Genomic DNA, 22,137 nt, shown 5'->3' on the forward strand with positions numbered 1-22,137 from the left:
CCCCTGCGCTGGTACAGCACCCCCATCTAGGTTGGACATTGGAATTGCCTATAAAGTTGAACAAGTATGGGTTTGCTACTAGTGCAGGTGTTCTGCCTTCATTGATATTTTCTGATTTTGCAGGAGCTGTTCTTTGTAGTGGTTGGTGTGAAACTAGCATGTGCTTTGGGATGGTATGCTTTTGTTGTCTGGTTGTATGTCAGGGAATTTCCCATTTTTGGCAGCTTCCAAGTGAAAAAAGTATTGGTGGAGAGGATAAACTAGTTGTTGACCCTTTAAGGAGAGCCTCCTTATAACTAGCTTAGTAAGAACATATTTATGGTGTGTTCTTCAGCCGACTCATGTACTTTATACTGACAAGTAAAGAAACTGTCTAAAAGTTCTGCAGGTTGAAATCTGCAGTTTTTACATAACGGGGGGGGGGGGTATGTGTGAGATGGCTCTATATTAAAAAGATGAACGCTTATACCCGAAAGCCTAAATGTCGACCCATCTTCATCGAACCATGAAAACATCGAACGTCCAGAAGAGCAAAAGTGGAAACGTCTAATGGTCATGGTTGGCCTTCTGTGGTATAGCTCCATAATGTAAGTGTGCGATAATTACAGACCTTAGGGTTAGGGTGCAGGTTAAGGTAAATGCATAGATGGTAATGTATGTTAGATTTAGTATAGCGTTTTAAGTGTATGTGTTTGGATTATTTAGTCTGTTTGGGTTTAGCTTTTTAAGACAAGTGTGCCATAGTTACGGACCTTAGGGTTAGGGTGCAGGTTAAGTGCATACATGGTGGTATATGTAAGATTTAGTGTAGGGTTTAGAAGGTAGGGTTTTGGTTAGTGTATATATGTGGTTTATTTAGTTTGTGTAGGTAGTATGTAGCGGGCGGTGGGGTGGGACAAGTATGACAGTTCGACTTTTTGAATTTCGCGGTTTAGGGCGTTCGGTGTTTATGCGGTTCGATGACAATGGGTCGACGTTTAGGTATTCGATGAAGTAAGCGTTCATCTTTATAATGTAGACCCGTGTGAGATTAGTTACTTCTTTCCTTGGCTGGACTTTGGCATGACCGTGTACCTACCTGCCTGGTGAAAGAAAATGTTTAAAAGGCAGACACCAGTCCTGGGTATCTTCAGCAGAAGTTGGTGCTAAACTCTCCAGGTTTTATCTGCTGCTTGCATGATTGTGAAGTGCTCTGTTCTCATTGTTTATGAGGTCTTTTGCAGACTTGGCCTCATTTTGCCTGGTACATAATAGCCTCATTTTGCCTGGTGCATAATAGCCTTATTTTGCCTGGTACATAATACTAACTCTCCATACCTTTGAACCTCTTAATGCAAGAAATCTGGACAAAGCCTGACAAAGTGGGCGGACAAAGGCCCAAAAGTAGGGACACATTTAAATACTGCTCTTATAAACTTACAAAGTTAATAGAGTAACCGGGTTTGTGTTAACATGCATTTTCTGAAGGATTTGAAGTCTGAAACTCAAATATGTCATTTAGTGATTTCAATCCTCAAATCATCCCAGTGATTTGACAGAAAACTACAAATGTTATGAAGAATAGAACAAAATATGAGGCAAACATCTGGACATCCTGCAAAAATCTGGACAGTTGAAAGGTAATACACTTAAGACACTGTATCTTGCATACCTTCTTTTCTCTGCATCTCTAGCACAGGTTTAGCTGCCACTACTTGCATCGGTTTTCTGAGTTTATACTGCTGTTTCTGAATTACCCGTGTTCTTGTTGCAAGAGCAAGATTTTCTGTCCTTGCATCTTGACACTTTGTTTCTGCATACTTGATATGGAGTCACCCCCGCAGTGTTAATGCCAAGTGGCATTCCTTTTGAGTTTGCTTTAATGCTGATACTGCTATCACAAAAGTCTTCTGTAATGGTCATGAGTGACTTATTGGAAGCATTTCTGTGCTTAGCTACCTAAACAAGCAAAGAATAACATCTGTTTACCATTGTTTTTGGAATTCTTGTCTGCATCTTTAGAGTCCAGGGTTATGGGGTCATCTTTCAAAGCTGAGATGAGAAAGAGTTGATATTCGTAGCAGTACGGATTGGAAACCCTTTGACTAGTTTGGGTCAGTGAGAACATTTCCATGTTAACTGTAGTATTCAAACTTTGTGATGGAAATTTTTTGTTGTGCAGGGTAAGCTTCTTAGCCTAGAAGACTGCCTCCTTGCTGTTTGTCACCCTAGTTTGCCTTATTCTGAGCCATATGCTATAAGATGTAGCATATCCTGTCTCAAGTTTAGCAAGGATGATATGCCCAGATTTGCACAAAAATGGTGTTGCAGTTTGGTCTCCATTAGACCATCAACCTGCCTCATTTTGTTTCCGAAAAGTCAAATGCTGGAGAATCATGCCCTGAATGTATACTGGATGTTCAGTGCCATATTTAGCTCTGTGCTAAAAATATTTATCAACTTCTGTAGCAGCTTCAGTTACTTTAATATATATTCTTGCATGTTTTCGTCTTTTATTTTCTGTTTTGTTATTACCATCATTGTAGTATGAGAGAGACAGAGACAAAAAAACTTAGGTTTTCTGAAGTGGGCTGTAGGTTGACTTGCTATAAGGTTGTTAAATGTGTCTGTTGAAGGAGCAGGTCTAGCACTGAGAAGGATCTTTTTCTTCATTTCTGATGTCTACATTTGTTATCTTATGGATTTTAAATTGTTTGTGTTCTTCCTTGCTCCTTTTAGTGGAGAGCCTTTACTTTTTGACAGAGATAGAAGGAAAGTGAACGGCAAATCTTGTTAAAAGCAGTATGGACATGTACCATTCCCTAATGTTCAAGTGATAAATTTCAGACAGGTGGAGTAGCAAAGATGCAAATTACTGCAAAGTTAACATTCAATTAAAATGAATAGTCAGGTAGTGGTAATGAAGGAATCCATGTTTCTGTGTGTTTCCATGTATGGAAACTATCTGTATTGCTGACACATTTGGGGTAGGAGTTAGCAGCATTAGAAATGATCTATGTTGATAAGTAGGAAGTCGTGATCATGCTTGGTGTTTACATTTTTATTTTCCCTTCCAGGTTTTGCTCCGCTTTCCTATGCAAAGACATCTTGCTGTAATACCAAAGTCTATTACTCCTGCACGCATTGAAGAGAACTTTAAGGTGAGATTATAATTGACATCCTTTCCATAAGAAGCACTTAACACTTTGAATAAGTATGTTTTAAGTCCATCTCCTACGTTTTGAATGTGCTGTCAAGAATTTGCTTGCTGGTGACAAACTGAATAGGCAAGGCAACATTGTCTGTTCAGTAGCTTCACCCCCTCCCCAACTGATTTCTCCAGGCCAAAGGCCCACTAACTGAACCCAGGTTATATGGCAGTCAGGCTTTACTACTATGCGTCATGCAGCTGACATTGTGTGCAGCATAGTTCATCAACTGCTTGAGAGGGTTCCTTAAGATGGAGTAGAATGTGTGTTTTTTCTGTAAGTTCATAAAATCCCAGCTAATCTGCTTAAAGCTGTAAGATTTTTTTTTGCGTGTGGTGTATATTATTCACTGTCGTGACTACAGCGTTACCCATGGAGCCAAGCACTTTGGCCATGAACCAAGTAAAACTAATTTATCACTCCTAATCGTGTTTTTATGATGTCCTAGAATCTGACATCGATGTGGATTGTGTCGCTTGAAGGTAGATTGTTCCAAAATTTAGGCAGATGCTGTGCCATAGACCATTGTTTTCTTGATTGTTTTGTAGCAGATTTCCCAGCCTGGTACTAACTTTATGAAGTTGTGTTGTTTTAGTGTTTTCATAAAGAACCAGCAAAAAGATGCATTGAAGACCAAACACTGATCACCCCTCAGGATCTGTATATGTATATTGCTTAAGTTGTGTAACACCACAATTATTTTTTCATGTGTTCATTTCTCCCCTGTGCCTGCTGGTCATTAAGCCTCCCCCTAATTAGATGAGCCCATTCATTCCCTGGCCCACTAGGAATGCTCCCCAGTGATGGGGTGAGAGCTGTCCTGAGGAGGTCAGGTAGTCAAGAGGGTACTTTATCTTGCTGGTATCTTGGCTGTGTCCATCTTTGCATGCAGCCTGACCCTTGGTTCTGGAGACCATGGAGAATATTGCTTTGAATTAACCTTTGAATTAACTTGCTTCATAGAAGTCTTTATTTTTTTGGGCTAAGTAAAATAAATACATACATAAATAAACAGGTCCCCGCATCTCTTCTGACTTGTAGTGTTCTGTACAGTGTTGTTCGCCAACAGTTTTTTTACTTTGTGTGTCCTTTGATGATCATCGTGTTACACTGCTGCAGTCATTACACTTGGGTTATCTGCGTCAGGCGGTCCCGCAGTCGGCCAGAGTTCCAAAGTCTTGGTCCGGCGTCGGTTGTTGTTGCTTCTTCCCTGACGTCAGAGCACCAGGGTTATAAAAGATGTAGCCGACGCCATTTTCTTCAGTCTTTCTTGCCGCCAGGTGCCCGAAGCAGAAGCAGTTCGCAAGTGCCAGTCGGCCAACTCCTGAGATTTTCTATTCGAATTTCAGAACCGAAGTCTTCTATAAAGCTAAGTACCCCATTGGGGAAACTTTTTCTTGCCTCAGACCGATGTCAGTAAAAGTTAAGTATTTCTTGTGGGAAGCAAATACCTCAAAGGATTTTCATTCTTACTGTATTCCATGCTTAGGCCCAGACCACAACGTCACTGGTTGTCGGTTTTGTGCTAGGTTTAACAAGCGCACTATAAAACGTCTGTTTGATTTTGACCGACATTATTTTGGCAGAAAATTCAATTACACCATGCCGTCGGAGCAACCGACGACCGGAATACACAAAAAGCGCAAAGACAAGGACAGGCATCCGAGACCCATACCTGACGACGAGACCTCTGTAGGCCAGTCACCGGTTCTCCGGTTTTCAGCGAGGTGCCTTCGCAGCCCATGACGGCCGCTGCTTTAGAACCACAGACTGCCTCCGACTACCACGCGGAGACGGCTGGGCCTCCGGATACTACACCTTTAGGCCTTACCGAGACTACTCCTTCAGAGGAATCCGGAGCAGTTGAACAGCCCTCAGCTGCAGAAGGTGTATTCAGACCAACTACACTAACTATCAAAACTTAAACTAAGTCCAAAACTCCTTTAAAAATTTAAAAAGCCTGTACAGCATCCACCAGGTCAGGCCCCAATGCCCAAGAAACAGATGCTCAAAATGGCCGAAGACTTTATTACTCTGATCAGGGGTTCCCATCCCTCTCTTGATAAAAGGCCTAGACAGGATGAAGACTATTACTCATCTGACCAGGTTTCCATTTCCTCGGATTCCTCAGCAGATCAGGAATACCCTTTACCCCCATATGAGGATTCTGATGCTGAAGAATCAATCCCTTCAGCCTCTCCTCCAGAGGACTACTCTTTTGGGGAAACCTTACATACTATGAGGGAACATTTTCACTGGGAGGGCCAGGATTACTCAGAATCCAAGAAGAGGCTCCGAGAGTTCCTTTTATTGCCTCAGCACAGACCCCTTGCTATTCGCCAGTAATAGACATTGTGGATGATGTGTACTCTGAATCTAGTTTAAATCCTGATTCTTTACCACCAGCCCCAGTCAAACCAGACAGATACTACAGAGTCCCTGACTCTCACAAATTTCTTTACAAAAGCCCTGTTGCTGACCCTGAAACCATTTCCCAGGGTCCCAAAGGGGTTAAGGCCTCTACGGCTAAAAATCCAGTTCCCTCTGAAAGGGATTCTAGAGCATTAGACAGATGGGGAAAGAAAGTATACACTTCTGCAACTCTAGCAATGAGGGCCTTAAATTGCCAGATTCACATGCTGAAATATCAGCAATATTTGATGTCTCAGTTAAAACAAAAGATGCTTCCAAATTCTGAGCCTCCTGACTATAAGGAAATGCAGGATTTATTGCATGCAGCAGAACAAGTGGGCAAACATACTTTGCAATGTAGATTTGATTCATTAGAAGCCTCTTGTAGAGCAGCAGTTACAGGGTCTGTCATCCGTAGGCATGCTTGGTTAAACGAACAAAGTCTACCTGACCATGTTAAAGCAAAGTTATTGGATGCACCTTACAGCAGGATGTTTTATTTGGAGTGAAAGCAGAAGAACATGAACATAACAATTTAGTCATAGGTGACTCTATAGTCCGGCACACTGATGTCCCTCTCATCAGGTTGAACAAGGAGAAAATTACAGTCAGCTGCCTGTCGGGTGCCAGGATCCGCCACATAACGCATGCACTCAAGTCACTCCACAACAAGTACAAATATGACTCTGTCATTGTCCATGTTGGAGTGAATGACTTGAGACGTACCTCCCTGGACTACGTGAAAAGAGACATGGAAGAGCTCTCTGATCATGTGGCCCAGGCAGGTATGACCCTAGCCCTGAGTAGCATCCTGCCTTCGCCCAGAATTATACCACAATATAAGGACAAAATGATTGACTTCAACAATTGGCTAAGCTTCTGGTGTCATTCAAAGGGGATCCAGTATCTGTCTGCCTGGGACGACATGATTGACAGACCACGATGCTTTGCCAGAGATGGTCTGCACCTGTCGCCTCTGGGATTCAGGTTACTGGCTAAGGCTCTTGCCGCCCCTATAGTGCCTTTTTTAGGCAAAGTTCAAGGAACAAAACCACCACCGTAACAGGTACAAGCATGCAAAATGCTAGAAGTCTAAACCTCAAAATGCACTCTCTCGAGGCACTCCTAAAAATGGAGAACATCGATATCTGTGCAGTAACTGAGACCTGGTTCAAGGCTCCAGAGAGCACCCCTGCAATACCAGGCTACAACTCTTACCACACTTTTCGGCCACCAAAGCAGGACCGAAACAGTAAAGGTGGAGGAGTGTCAATATTCACCAAGGATATTCACACCACCAGGCTAGTTGCCCAACACAATGCGTCTGAAATTCTCCAGGTGCAACTAACACTAGTAAGACTGCAATCCAAGTTGTAGCTTGCTACAGATCCCCCACCATACCCCAAGATTCTCACTACACCTTTCTAAACATACTGGAAAATATTAAGATAGAACCAAACACCCTAATACTGGGTGATTTTAACTACCCTGCCATTAACTGGGAAAGCTACTCATGTACCAACACCTTTGCCCAACGGTTCTTGAAATTCATAAATTCCAACGCCCTGGATCAACTAATCCATAGTCCCACCAGGGGCTCCAATATCCTAGACCTGGTCATTACCAACATGGGAAATCGATGCTCCACACCTGTGGTCACCCCCTTGTTAGTCACGTCTGACCATAAGCTAATCACCCTTAACATCCACATCCCACCCCACCCCCAGTAAGGAAACCTCCATAAAAACTTCTCCAAAGCCAACATCATGCTACTCAAGTCAGAAGTGACAAACTTCATGACACCCATGCAGACGGGAGCTGAAAGTTCAACTGCTGAATCCTACACTAAGGCACTGTACGAGCACATCCACTCATGCATAAATCGTGCCATCCCAAATAGAACCAAGATGCTCTCATCCAAAAAAAAGAAGCCAATCTGGTGGTCTCCTGCCATAAAGAAACTTTACAACAAAAGGAAAAAACTGTTGCAGAAAAGAGGAAAATCCCAGGATGCAAAAAACTTCCTTACCAGCCTCAGTAAGAAACTGAGATCCCTCCTAAAATCCTCCAAAGCTAGTTACGAAAATAAAATTGCCAAAGATTCCAAAGACAACAACAAGGCATTCTATAACTATGTCAAGAATCTAAATGGCAATGCTCGGATCTGCTCTGAGCTAAAACAGAATGGCATTATATATACTGATCCCAAGGATATTGCCAATATCCTGGCAGATTGATTCAGTGCCAACTTCACCCCCCCTCTCACCCCCTAAATGGCCCATCTCAATACCGGAAGATTGCCAAATTCCGGTAATAACGGCCACACAGGTAAAAAAACGCACTCCCCAAAGCTAAGAATACAGCATCCATGGGACCAGATGACATCCCGGGCTGTGTACTACATGAACTACAATATGAACTGGCACCTAACCTAAGTGTCATGTTTAATCATAGCCTCACCTCAGGTTTCGTGCCCACTGAGTGGCGCACAGCTACAGTTATCCCACTCCACAAGGGGGGATCCACCTTGAATCCTGGAAACTACCATCCCATCAGTCTGACAAGCCTCATCTGCAAGGCCATGGAGCGCATTATCATGGAACTTATAAACAAAGACATTGGCAACCTTCAAACACTGGACCCCACCCAGTTTGGGTTCATGAAGGGCCAATCTTGTCTCCTGAACTTGATTGACTTCTTCGAAACAGTCTCCAGAGCCATGGACAAGGGTAAGGTGGTCCACACAGCCTATCTAGACCTTGCCAAGGCCTTTGACACCATCCCCCACTCTGGAATCATAGATAAACTTACTAAGCTGGGCATTAATGCCTACGTCACCCAATGGGTTGCTAACTGGCTTACTGATAGAACCCACACTGTAAAAGTAGCCAACTCCAAATCCAGCTCCAGACAAGTGACAAGTGGAGTACATCGGGGTTCAGTCCTGGGACCGCTCTTGTTTGGCATCTACTTCTCTGAAGTACAGGCCAACACTAAGGGACTCTGGATAACAAAGTTTGCAGATGACTGCAAACTGGGAGCCATTATTGAATCCCCAAATAATGTGGACACTCTACAAAAGGGCTTACAGAAACAGATGCTTGGTGCCAGAGCCATGGGCTCAAGCTCAATGCCAAGAAATGTATAGTTATCCCCTTTGGGAAAAAACATGTATCCGTGAATTACCGTATAGGTGGCAGTACACTAAACACCGAAAGTTTGATAAGAGACTTAGGGACACAGGTGGACAGTGGTCTCACCTTCGATAACCTCATCACCACAACAGTCAGGAAATCATTCTATATAGCACACCTCATCACTAAGGGCTTTTCATCCAGAAAAAAGGAGGTCATTGTCCCACTGTACTCATCCCTCATTAGACCCATTATAGAATACAATGCCCCGTTTGGTATGTACCTCTCAAGACATCTGCAACAACTGGAAAGGCCACAGAAATACCTCACTAAAAGAATCACAGGCCTAAAGCAGATGCCCTACGCTGACCGCCTTAAAAAGCTCCAGCTATACTCTGTCGCATATCGTCTACTCAGAGGCGATCTTTGCTTAACATACAAGGCCATGTCAAACCCAGAGCTGTTGGACATGCTACACTTAAAGAAATCCCAATCCCTCAGAGCCACACGCTCCAGGGATCTAAACCTTGTCATCACAATAAGCAAAATATGCTGGAGGGATAGGTTCCTGACCCAGAGACTCCCCAGACTCTGGAATAGATTGCCCATACATGTCAAGCAGAGTGCCTCTTTGGTCCTCTTCAAAAGGAACCTTGACGATTGGATGAGAGAAAGGAAATTCACCCCGGGGATCACGTCAGTCGCCCTGCTAGACAGGGGTCCAGGGAAGTAAATAGTGTGGGAAGAAATAGCCAGGGAATTGTTATGGCTAGGCTTGTATAGGCCCTAGGGCTGATAGCCTAGTACCAACCTATGAACCTAAGAAGTATTAAAGAAAATGGAGGATAAGGCGAAATCTATGCCAATGGTGAAGGATGGTTCAGCCCCCTCGTTTTAGCAGAAATTGGCCAACTAAAAATTGGTCCTTTCCAACTACAGACAAACCTCAGAGGGGCAGATACAGATGCCCAAGAGGCAGAGGTCAGCCACAAGACTTCTATCCAGAAAGGAGGGGAAGACAGGCCGCAACCTTATGGGAAACAGTCCCAATGACTTCCCCCTCCAGCTGCCAAGCACCTCTCTATTGGCAGCTCCCTTGAGAGGAAAACTAGCACTTTTTACACACAATTGGCATTTGATCACCAAAGACAAATGGGTTCTAAATATTGTATCTCAAGGTTACAGGTTCCACTTTCACACTTTGCTAAGGCTAAAAGGAATGCCAAACCTGCCTCCAAATCAATGGGCAGAGGCTCAAAAACAAATTACAGCACTCCTGGACATGAGAGCTCTTCAAGAGGTACCAACACAGGAACAAGGACAAGGATTTTACTCAAGACTCTTTCTGGTCCCCCAAAAGGACAAAGCCTGGAGGCCTATTCTGGATCTTTCTGTTCTAAATACTTACCTGGAAGTTCCCAAATTCAAAATGTTGACACTACAGCAGCTTCTTCCCATGCTGGGCAAGAAGGCTTGGTTAGTAACGTTGGACCTCAAGGAGGCATACCTGCATGTCCCTATCAGACAAAATTACAGAAGATGCCTCCGATTCTTAGCAGGTTCAATGCATTACCAATTCTCTGCACTGCCCTTTGGCTTATCTACTGCGCCCAGGGTATTCACAAAAAGCCTGGCACCAGTAATTGCATTTTGCAGACAAAGGGGAATACAAATATATACCCATACTTGGACGATTGCCTTATTCAAGCAGAAAGCAAGGACATTCTTCTAAAGCATCTGGCATTTGTAAAAAGCTGACTAAGTTGCCTAAGGGTACACAGTAAACGAAAAGAAGTCTGAACTAGTGCCCTCACAAGAGATAATATTCCTGGGTGCCAGCTTAAATACAACGGCCCAGATGGCTTACCTCATGCTAGACAAGCAAGGACAACTGACTCAATACTTCCAGTTGATGGCAACAAAAACCCAACTCCCTGCAAGAAAAATTCTGCAGGCCTTGGGGTTCATGGCATCTTGCATACTACTAATTCCATATGCCAGACTGCATATGAGGAAATTACAATGGTATCTGAAAAGCGTATGGACTCAGCACTGCCACAGTTTGGAAGCAATAATACCGCTCATCCCCTGCCTTCAACAGGAGTTTCAATGGTGGGCACAGGCATGTCACCTCAACAAGGGTCAGCCTTTTACTTTACCCACAGCCAGGCAGACAATAACAACGGATGCATCAGATTACGCCTGGGGAGCACACATGGCAGGACAATGTATCCAGGGCAAGTGGACCACAGACCAAATGCATCTCCACATCAATCAAAAAGAGATGCTAGCTGTACAAAATGCCCTGACAGCTTTCAAGGACCTTCTGCATCCAGGACAATTGCTACTAATGACTGACAACACCACAATGATGTTGTACATAAACAAGCAAGGGGGCACACATTCCTACCCCCTATGCAGACAAGCAATGACTTTGTGGAATGCAGCACTTGACCTATCAAGTTCAACTGCAAGCACAATTCCTGCCAGGAAAGAAAAATACACTGGCAGACGACTTAAGCAGAAATATCATGGACCCTCACGAGTGGAAATTAAATCCACAAGTATTCACAATGATAACTCAGAAATGGGGGAGCCCAGACATAGATCTTTTTGCCTCCCCACTGAACTGCCAACTACAGAAATTTTGCACAAGGACATACCGCACACAAGCATGGAAAGTGGACGTCCTATCGTTCAGTTGGAAAACACTAAAAGTTTATGCCTTCCCGCCACTGCCTCTACTAGCAAAGGTACTCCTGAAAGCCAGACTACAAAAGCCACAAATGATCCTCATTGCTCCGGACTGGCCACGACAGCACTGGTATCTAATATTGAGGAACATGGCTCAAGGCCCAGTATGGATTTTTCCTCAAATACCTCATCTTCTGACTCAGCAAAACAATCAGATCCTACACAGTCAGCTCAAAACCTTAAATCTGGCTGCATGGCAGATTACTTAACCAAACAGTCAACACTCCTCTCTAAAGCTGTTATGGATGTCATTTTGAAGGCCAGAAGGCCCAGCACCAGGAAATCATATTCAGAAAAATGGAAAAGATTCTGCGCCTGGAACCAGGCTCAAGGCCTAAACCCTCTTGTCCCAAACATTCCTCAGATATTACAATACTTAACTTGAGATGCTGGACAAAGGCCTTTCCTTTTCATCTATTAAGATCCACGCCTCTGCTATTTCAGCTCATTACAACATGGATCCTCCTATTTTTTCAGATCCATTACTAAGACAATACCTCAGAGGGGCTAAAAACATAAGACCGCCCCGGAGAGCACCAACACCAACTTGGGACCTCAACTTTGTTTTGGAAAAACTTAACTCTACCACCTTTTGAGCCAGCCATTTCAGCAGAATTAAAATTTTTGTCATGGAAAACTGCTCTGCTGCTGGCAATAACTTCAGCACGGAGAGTCTCAGAGTTACTGACACTAATGGCAGTGGAACCTTTCATCATATTTCATCAAGACAGGGTTTCCTTAAGAACAAACCCTACCTTTATGCCAAAGGTGGTATCCAGTGTGGCTCTTGACCAAACCATTCATTTGCCCACTTCTTATCCAAATCCCCAGAATAAAGGGGAGAGCCTTCTTAATTCATTGGACATACACAGGCAGTTACGTTTCTACTTGGACAAAACAAAAGCTTTCAGAAAAACTGAGTAACTGTTTGTATCCTATGCTGCAGGATCACAGGGGAAGGCTATTTCAAAGCAGACCATTTCAAAATGGATAGGACACTATATCTGTTTCTGTTACACACACCATGGAAAAACTGTGCCTGGTAATATTAGGCCACATTCTACCAGGGCTACAGCCACCTCAGCAGCCTTTCTTAGAGGAGTACCAACCCAAGGATATTTTGGAAGCTGCAACTTGGAGTTCAGTGCACACCTTTACCAAACATTACCACTTAACTCTATACTCCAAATCCAGAGCTGGCTTCACCACTGCAGTTCTGCAGGGCCTCATAGCCACTCCTAACCCTATATAGACCCAGCCACCCAACCTCAGCTTTGGGATTCAACCCAAGTGTAATGACTGCAGCAGTGTAAGATGATGAACATAGTACCGTTTTGTACCTACCATAAATGTAGATGTTCGAGTGTATACACTGCTGCAGTCCAGGTTACCCTCCCTCCAACCCCACTTTTCTTAGCTGGGACTTATCTATTCCTCTCTATCCTTTACAACCTATGTGGTGTATTTGCTTGTAGCTATAGGTATTGTTTCTTTTTTACCTGTATGTGTTATTAGCAATATGTATTGCCTACCTAATTGGGGGCACCTGACATCTGGGGCAAGAAAAACTGAAGAAAATGGCGTCTGCTGCATCTTTTATACCCCTGGTGCTCTGACGTCAGGGAAGAAGCGACAGCAACCGACACTGGACCAAGACTTTGGAACTCTGGCTGACTGCGGGACCACCTGACAGCAGATAACCCAAGTGTAATGAGTGCAGCAGTGTATACACTCGAACATCTACATTTATGGTAGGTACAAAACTGTACATGTTATGTGGTCCAATCTCGCCTACATTCTTACTCACGGGTTCGGAGCCAAACATCTGCTCCAACTCGGCCAATTTAATTATGCTAGCATGAAGTCATTAATTGGCTGGGCTAACCTGGTATCCCATTTTGCACTGCTCAATAGCCCCAGATCTCGTTTGCTGCTCGTGTAGCTAGGACGTGGTCTCGCTTGGCTGTGGCTAAGTAGCTTTAAAACTTATTTTTCTTCACTGATTATTGTGATTTTCCTCACAAAAGCTATTTTAATAGCTATTTTCTCTTGTTGTTTAACTCATTCACTCCAGAGCAGCTCAGGAAGAGCTGCCTGCTGAATTCCACCGTAGGAACAACAGAGCAGCCTGAGCTCATTTTCAGAAAATCCATTTGTAATACTATACAGAAAACAAATGCTCATAACTCTTTAACTATAAGAGCTACACTAAAAATGTAAACGCGAAAGTTGTTCAGCAGACACTGACCTTTCCAACAGTGTAAATGTTGATAGTGCATATCAAAGTCATAATGAAATATTTGGCAAGGAATGCTGATATTGTGCAATTTTTTTAATTTTTTGGAAAAGCAAAGCACAATATCTTGGTCTATGTACCATGCAGACCCATACAATTTGAATTTAATTTGTTAGTATGAATGTCAGCTTTAAAATGATACTTTAACTATAACTGTGTGACACTCCTTTCATGAGATATTCACAGAAATAGGATTAGTATATTATTTCTCATAATTGATAAATAAACAAAGCATAATATCTCATCACCTGTAACAGACAGAGCCTACATATCAGTGTAGAAGTTGTGCATCTGAATGTCAGCTTCAAAATGACGCATCATTTGTGTGATTGCCATGCTCCCTCGCAAAGATATGGGCATAATAATGAGAAGTATTGTAAATGTATAATTTTCATATTTGTACAAGACTAAACAAACTGTGATGTCTGTACGTGTGTACAGTGCCTAGACACAGTTCTTTTACCATGATGTAAGGAGTAACACTGTCTTCAAAATGATGCATTATTTCACACAATGTGGTGCTCCCTTGCAAAGTTATTTACCAAAATATGAAAAAAAATCATAATTTCCATAACCTAAGTCGGAAACAAACTTTGATATCTGCCTATGAGTACAACATACAGGTACCATTCTTTTACCATGTTAGAACTATAAATAATCTTTTCAAAATGAGGTATTACTTAGCACATTCAGATGCTCCCTTGCCAAGTTATTTACCAAAATATGAAAAACAAAACATTATTTTCATAACCTAAGTCCAAAACAAACTTTGATATCTGCAAATGTGTCAAACATACAGTCACAATTATTTTACCATGTTAGAACCAGCAATACTGTCTTCAAAATGAGATATTACTTGGCACATTCAGATGCTCCCTTGCAAAGTTATTTACCAAAATATGAAAAAAATAATAATTTCCATAACCATAAGTCTCAGACAAACTTTGATATCTGCACATGTGTCAAACATACTGGCACAATTCTTTTACCATATTAGAACCAGCAATACTGTCTTCAAAATGAGATATTACTTGGCACATTCAGATGCTCCCTTGCAAAGTTATTTACCAAAAAATGAAAAAAAAATCATATTTTCCATAAGTTATTTGCCAAGCTCAGAGAAATTAATTTTACACAACACATTTCATAATAGTGTTTTACTTACTATACTGGTCTGACTTGGTCATTGTTTTCCATTCTTCTCACAATCATGCATAGCTCTCCTCACGCCATTGTGGAGGTTGGTCAAGAAGAACGCAATGCCCTCCTCAGTTAGGTGAATGCCATCCCTTCTGATCCAGTGAACATCTTCCCTTCCAGTGACTCTCAGAACAGCAGAAGACAGTCCTATCTTATCTGAAATAAAGCATGGGTGGACACTGACAAGGGTGCACAGCCAGGGCACATGTAAAGAGAAAAAGCAGGGTAAGGACCGCCGCTCCACTAATATGCCAAGGACAGGCATGGGGCTCCAGATGTTGGTTATCTGTAGTGTCGCATAGCTGTGCCGGCTGCCCACTCAGACTGCTGATACCACTATGGTCTCATGACCTCCTTCAGTGTCAGCAGTCTGCCTTACCTCTGCCTTTTCTCTTTACATGTGCCCATTCAGCAGTGGACCTAAGGGATGAGGGACTGAAGTAACTCACTAATTGCTGTCCTGACCTTCATACATTTACTACTCTCACCTACATACGCTGACTACACCTGAAGGGAGGGAGCTGAGTGGAGAGCTACATCAAGGCAACATGTCAAAAGACCAAGACTGACCCAGGCTGTATCTTTTTGCATGTTTTTGCATTACATCACAGTGGCACACCCAAGCCCATGCTTACCGAGGACAGCAGCACTACGGGACTGTGCTGTAGAGTCTCCAGGTTCCCAGCTACGATCCCGGTGGATCACAAGATCCATGCTGGCTGGGTATGCCCCCTGTGATGCACCCAGCAGCACAATATTCAGCGATGGGACAGCGTAAGGTTTTTGGCTGCTCCCTTTCCAGTGACTCCCAGAACAGCAGAAGACAGTCTTACCTTATCTGAAATAAAGCATGGGTGGACACTGACAAGGGTGCACAGCCAGGGTACATGTAAAGAGAAAAAGCAGGGTAAGGACCGCCGCTCCACTAATATGCCAAGGACAGGCATGGGGCTCCAGATGTTGGTTATCTGTAGTGTCCCATAGCTGTGCCGGCTGCCCACTCAGACTGCTGATACCACTATGGTCTCATGACCTCCTTCAGTGTCAGCAGTCTGCCTTACCTCTGCCTTTTCTCTTTACATGTGCCCATTCAGCAATGGACCCAACAGCCTGGTCACAACTTTGTTGTATAGTGTGCTCTGCACATCTTACTGCTGTCAGCAGTCTGCTAGACTCTTATGGCCATGGTACTCACCAAAGCATTCCATGCATAGGTTAATCTTGCAGGTCGGGCATCCCCATGATGGTTCAGCACGTTTACCCTTGATGGCACAGTTTTTGCATCGTGCCTTCCGCCATTTCACTGGAAAGTGTGAGCCTTGTTCAAATCGTGTCATGGGCTCTGGGATGGTATTCTCTATGCATCTTTTCCTTTTCTTGTAGGTGGTCAGGAGGTGCATGCCTAGGTTTCTTCTAAACTGTAACTGGCTTGCCACAATAAAACGGCCAGAACGTGAAAGCTGCCGGTGGCTAGCACTCTCACGAATAAAATGTAAGCATTCACTATGGCCACATCCCATAGGAACCAGAACAAGTACAGCCACCATTTCCTTGCCTTTCGAGCAGTTGGATACTGCGTCCTGAGCTGATCTGCTCGGTCCACCCCATTCATGTATGTGTTGTACATGTTTACAACTGGTGGACATGGCACTGCAGCTTTTGTTCCATCGTGCTGTCTCCTGCGTATGCTGGAGACTGCCAAGGTTGGGTTACTATTAGTTGACAGCAGAAATACTGGGTTGCTATTCTTCCATTCAGTTGCAAGCAATGGTCCACTCTGCAGCTGCTTGTAGAACCCTCGAGGTGCTTTACCAATGGCTTGTCGGTTGAATGTTACAGGCCATCCAGACCCATTGGTGCGCATGGTTCCACAGCAGTACAAACCGTCCTGCAGCAGTTGCTGTGCCAGAGGGACAGATGAGAAGAAGTTGTCAAAGTAAATGTGATGCTTCTTTCCAATCAGCCCCCGTGTTAGGTCGACCACAACTCTGTGTGCCAGTCCAACCTCTGTGGTCTGCTCTGCCTTTCCAGTGTATACCTGGAATTCATGCACATAACCATTATGTGAGTCAGCTAGCACCCATACCTTAATGCCATACCTCTCCGGCTTGCCAGGCATAAACTGTCTAAATGTCAGACATCCACGGAAGCCGACCATGGCTTCATCTACTGCCACCTCACGATGCACATTATACTGTGTCCTACATGCATGAAGTACGGCATCCAGTATTGGCCGTACATGATGGAGCTTGTCATGACCCACACAGCCCTGTGGTTGTCTGAGGTTTTTGTCATTGCAGTGAAAATACTGCTGAATTTTTTCAAACCTCATGTACTCGGCTATTGGGAAATGACCATACAGATGGTGCGTTTCCCAGTACTGCCTGTATTTTGGAACATGTACAATAGACATGTATATTCTGACACCTAGAAATGTGTGTATGTCTCCAGGACAAACTGGACTCCACTGCTTATCAACCTTGCCTGCTGCAGCCTGCCTCTGTGCAGCATAGCGGTTAGTTTCTTCAGCAATAAGAGAGTACAGTTCTTCTGGGAACATCAAATTGAGGAAGTCCACCTCTGTGCTGTCTGAGTCCAGGTTGGTGACTGGGCCGACTGGACACACAAAATCATCGATGTGAACTCGTGTTAGGCGTTTCTCCCATGATAAGTTTCGTGGTGGGCATGATCGCCGTGCCTTTTTCATTAGCCTCCCAGAGTTTTGAATGGAAACTACTGGGTGGTTAAGAGATGGTACCCTGTGATCAGTTACATTACCCACTGGTTTGTACTGACTTCTGAGTGGAGTACTCGCACAAATTCCATATTGCGCACACTCAGATCCTTGCTTGACAAGGAGCTACTGCTCAGATCCAGTGGACTTTCTCCATCTGAATAAACCTGCTGTAGACTACGCCTGAACTCGTGTATAGTAGGAAGCATATCCGCTTCCTCTTCAGCACTAGGCCTGGCTTGGGCGATGGAGGACTGCAAAGGTCTGTCACTCAGGCCACGTCCTTGCCGTAACTCAGATAGAGGCAATTCATCCTCTGTGTCAAAATCTGATTCAAGTTGATGACCACTATTGTGTGTGCCATCATACCTTAGCTGGGCTAGTGGCATGTCATCCTCACTGTCGTGGTCAGTTTCATCAAGAGTAGTGAGCTCGGGGGTAGAGGGTAGGGGTCTGTCAGGAATCGCTGGGACAGGGGCATCTGTATCATCTGTAATAGCCTTCTCACGCAGACGTGCCAGTGGAATATGATCATCGGCATCATAATCATCATCCTCACTCTGGTTTGGCTTACGCTGTGCATCAAGATCCAATTCCATTTCAGACCCACTGGTATTACTGTCAGAATCAGTATCCTCGCCACGTAAACGCCGGTTAACTTCTTAGCAGATGGCATCTTCACTGAGGGTGTGATGTCGGGTGAATGCAAAGCTGAAAACACAATTGTATAGAATATAATGTTACTCACCTGCACACACATAGATATATATATATATATATATATATATATATATATATATATATATACACATATATATATATATATATATATATATATGTATATATATATATATATATATATATATATATATATATATATATATATGTATATATATATATATGCATATACATACATACAGATATAAAATAAGGGGTTTCAGAGGCTAGGTAGTTGAAGAATGGAGGGGGTGGCTTGCAATGACTACAAGCAGAGAAAAAAAACACAATCTGCCTTGTGCATTCATCAATGTGATAACGAGTTGCACTTATATAAATAACAGTGACAGCTCCTGATACTTTTACCTGTCACCCCTGGGATTCCGGATATTGGCAAAGGCTCTTGCCACCCCCATAGTGCCTTTTTTAGGCAAGGCTCAAATTCTAAACCTACCACCCTAGAACACCAAAAAGGAAAAAAACTAAGGGTAATGCTGCTCAATGCCAGAAGTCTAAATCTCAAAATGCACGCACTCGAGGCCCTTCTCAGTATGGAGAACATCAATGTCTGTGCAGTGACAGAAACCTGGTTCAAGGCTCCTGAGAGCACCCCAGCACTATCAGGTTTTACCTCTTATCATGCTCCGCCCCAAAATCCGGACAATACCAAGAAAGGAGGGGGGGGTATCCATATTCATCAAGGACACCCACACCTCAAGACTGGTGGCAACGCACGATGCATCGGAGACCATCCAGGTGCAATTAACCATAGGCAAGACTGCTCTGCAAATTGTAGCATGTTACAGGCCACCCTCACAAACTCAGGAACCTCACATGGCCTTCCTGAAAACACTAGAGGGATAAATGTATCACCAAACACCATCATACTAGGTGACTTCAATTACCCTAATATAGACTGGGAACACTACTCAAGCCCAAACACCCTAGCCCAAAAGTTCCTGGAATTCATAAACTCAAATGCCATGGAACAACTAGTCACCATCCCCACAAGAGGAGAAAACATACTTGATCTCATCATCACGAACATGGGAGCACAATGTTCAACACCGAAGTATACCCCTCACTGGTGAGATCAGATCACAACTAATCTTGCTGGAGGTCCTCATCCCACCCCCACCTGAAATAAAAAAGACCACAGTAAAGAACTTCTCGAAGCCGACTTCACACTTCTAAAGACTAGTGTGGTCTCCTTTAAGGCCCCGAGCGGCAGAAAACAGTACTCAAGCCGCTGAATCACTTACAAATGCCTTCTACCAGCACCTGCAGGACTGCATGGATAAGGCAATCCCAAGCAAAACAAAGACTCTTTGTACCAAAGGCAAGCGCCCAGTCTGGTGGACCCCAGCCATAAACAAACTCTACAACAAAAGGAGGAAGCTGCTACAAGATAGAGCAAAATCCTTAAAAGGTAAGACACCCTTGATCACTATAAGTAAAAAACTAAGAGCTCTCATAAAATCATCCAAGGCAAATTTTGAGAGAAAAATAGCTAAAGACTCAAAAGACAATCATAAGGCCTTCTTTAGCTATGTTAGAAACCTGGGAGGAAACTCCCAGATATGCTCAGAACTAGTTCAAAATGATGTGAAGATTACTGATCCTACAGACATTGCCAACATACTGGCTGACAGGTTCAGTGCAAACTTCTCTCCCCTCCCCCAAAGGAGAGATATCTATACCAAGCGATTGCAGCCCCAAACATCTCCAACGCCCAAGTGAGAACTGCTCTCTCCAAAGCAAAAACACAGCATCCATGGGACCTGATGGTGTCCCCGGCTGTGTGCTCCACGAACTCAACGAGGAATTAAACCCACAGCTAGGACAGCTGTTTAATCATAGTCTTACCTCTGGATACGCACTCCAGGAGTGGCGCACTGCAACTGTGGTCCCACTTCACAAAGGCGGTGCCTCCACCGACCCTGGAAATTACCGCCCATTAGCTTGACAAGCCTTATCTGCAAAGCCATGGAGAGGATCATAATGGACCTCATAAATAAAGACATAGTGAATTTGCAGACTTTGGATCCATCCCAGTTTGGCTTTGTCAAAGGCAGATCATGCCTTCTAAACTTGGTTGACTTTTTCAAAACAGTCACCAAAGCCATTGATGAGGGAAAGGCAGTCCATACAGCCTACCTCGATCTGGCGAAGGCCTTCGATACAATACCCCACTCGGGTATCATTGAAAACTCATCAGCTTAAATGTTAACCCATACATCACAAGATGGGTTGCAAACTGGCTGAGTGACAGAACCCACAGGGTCAGAGTTGCTGGCGCCATGTCAGACTCAAAGCCTGTCACAAGTGGTGTACCACAGGGCTCAGTCCTGGGCCCACTCTTGTTTGGCATCTACTTTTCCAAGTACAAGCAAACACAGGAGGGTTATGGCTGACAAAGTTTGCAGATGACTGCAAACTGGGCGCCATAGTAGAAAACACATCTGACACAGATATCCTTCAGAAGGGTCTCACAGAAACGGATAACTGGTGCCAGAGCCATGGCCTAAAGTTAAATGCCAAAAATGCATAGTCATACCCTTCGGGAAAAACAAGGTTACCCTAGCTACCAAATAGGTGGCAATCCACTGAGCACAGAAGAAGTTATCAGGGACCTGGGGACCCAGGTTGATAGTAGTCTGTCATTCGACACCCATGTAGCTAAAGTAGTTAGGAAGACCTTCTACATTGCCCACCTTATCATGAAGGGATTCTCATCTAGATCAAGGGAGGTCATAGTCTCCCTATACTCATCACTCATCAGACCAATGATTGAGTACAATTCCCCATTCGAATGTATCTGACCCGACACTTGCAGCAGCTGGAGAGGCCACAAAAGTTCCTCACCAAAAGGATAAAGGGTCTCAAACATCTGTCCTATGCTGCCCGATTGAAAGAACTCCAGCTCTATTCAGTCGCACGCTTGCTCAGAGGTGACCTTTGCATAGCATACAAGGCCATGTCAAACCCAGATTTGATGAATATGCTTCACCTCAAAAAATCTAGATCCGTCAGAGCCACAAGGGCAGGAGACTTAAACCTCGACACGGCTATTAATAGGACGTGCTGGAGGGATAGATTCATCACCCAAAGACTCCCTATGCTGTGGAATAAAATCCCGGTATATGTGAGGCAGAGCACCTCGCTGGCCTTGTTCAAGAGAAATCTTGACCAATGGGTGGGAGATCGCAGATATACCCCAGGGATTACCTCAGTGTCACTGCTCGACAGAGGCACAGCAAAATAATGGGTATAGTTTCCCATACTAAAGGGGTGGCGTAAGCCACAAAACTATGGGCTAGGCTTGTAAATGCCCTCGGGCAGATAGCCTAGTATGAACCTATGAACCTAAAAGTGATAATGACTCCGTGCTATATTGTAACTGACTTATTGCTAAGGTGATAATGACCTGCCTTTCATTACTGGAAAGGTATGCATGCTCTGACACAGGTGATAATTGCTGCACATCACCTGTTGAGTAGGTAATCATTATCTCCTTGTGCAGCTGTTATGTAATACAGTAATTCAGTAAAATAGTATAACACTTAGCCCTTCCTCCCACACAAGTTGCACACATTACTGACAAAGGCCAGAAAAAATCCCAAAATATAACATAGCTCCATGCAGGTAGTAGTCAGCAAGTAATAACATGGGTAACTTCTAGGCAAAACTAAATCATTCAGA

General features: G+C 43.8%; 1 protein-coding gene across 1 annotated transcript in view; it reads left to right on the forward strand.

Annotated features, from left to right (window-relative positions):
- LOC122815718 (aldo-keto reductase family 1 member B1-like) overlaps positions 1-22,137 on the forward strand; it is a 547,809-nt gene that overhangs the window by 341,057 nt on the left and 184,615 nt on the right. Inside the window, exon 8 of the mRNA XM_044088466.1 lies at positions 3,057-3,140. Coding sequence (XP_043944401.1) covers positions 3,057-3,140 — 84 coding nt within the window. The remainder of the gene's footprint in view (positions 1-3,056; positions 3,141-22,137) is intronic.

This window comes from Protopterus annectens, chromosome 11.part0 (assembly GCF_019279795.1).
Source record: "Protopterus annectens isolate FY-2018-M chromosome 11.part0, PAN1.0, whole genome shotgun sequence".
NCBI classification, from domain to species: domain Eukaryota; kingdom Metazoa; phylum Chordata; order Ceratodontiformes; family Protopteridae; genus Protopterus; species Protopterus annectens.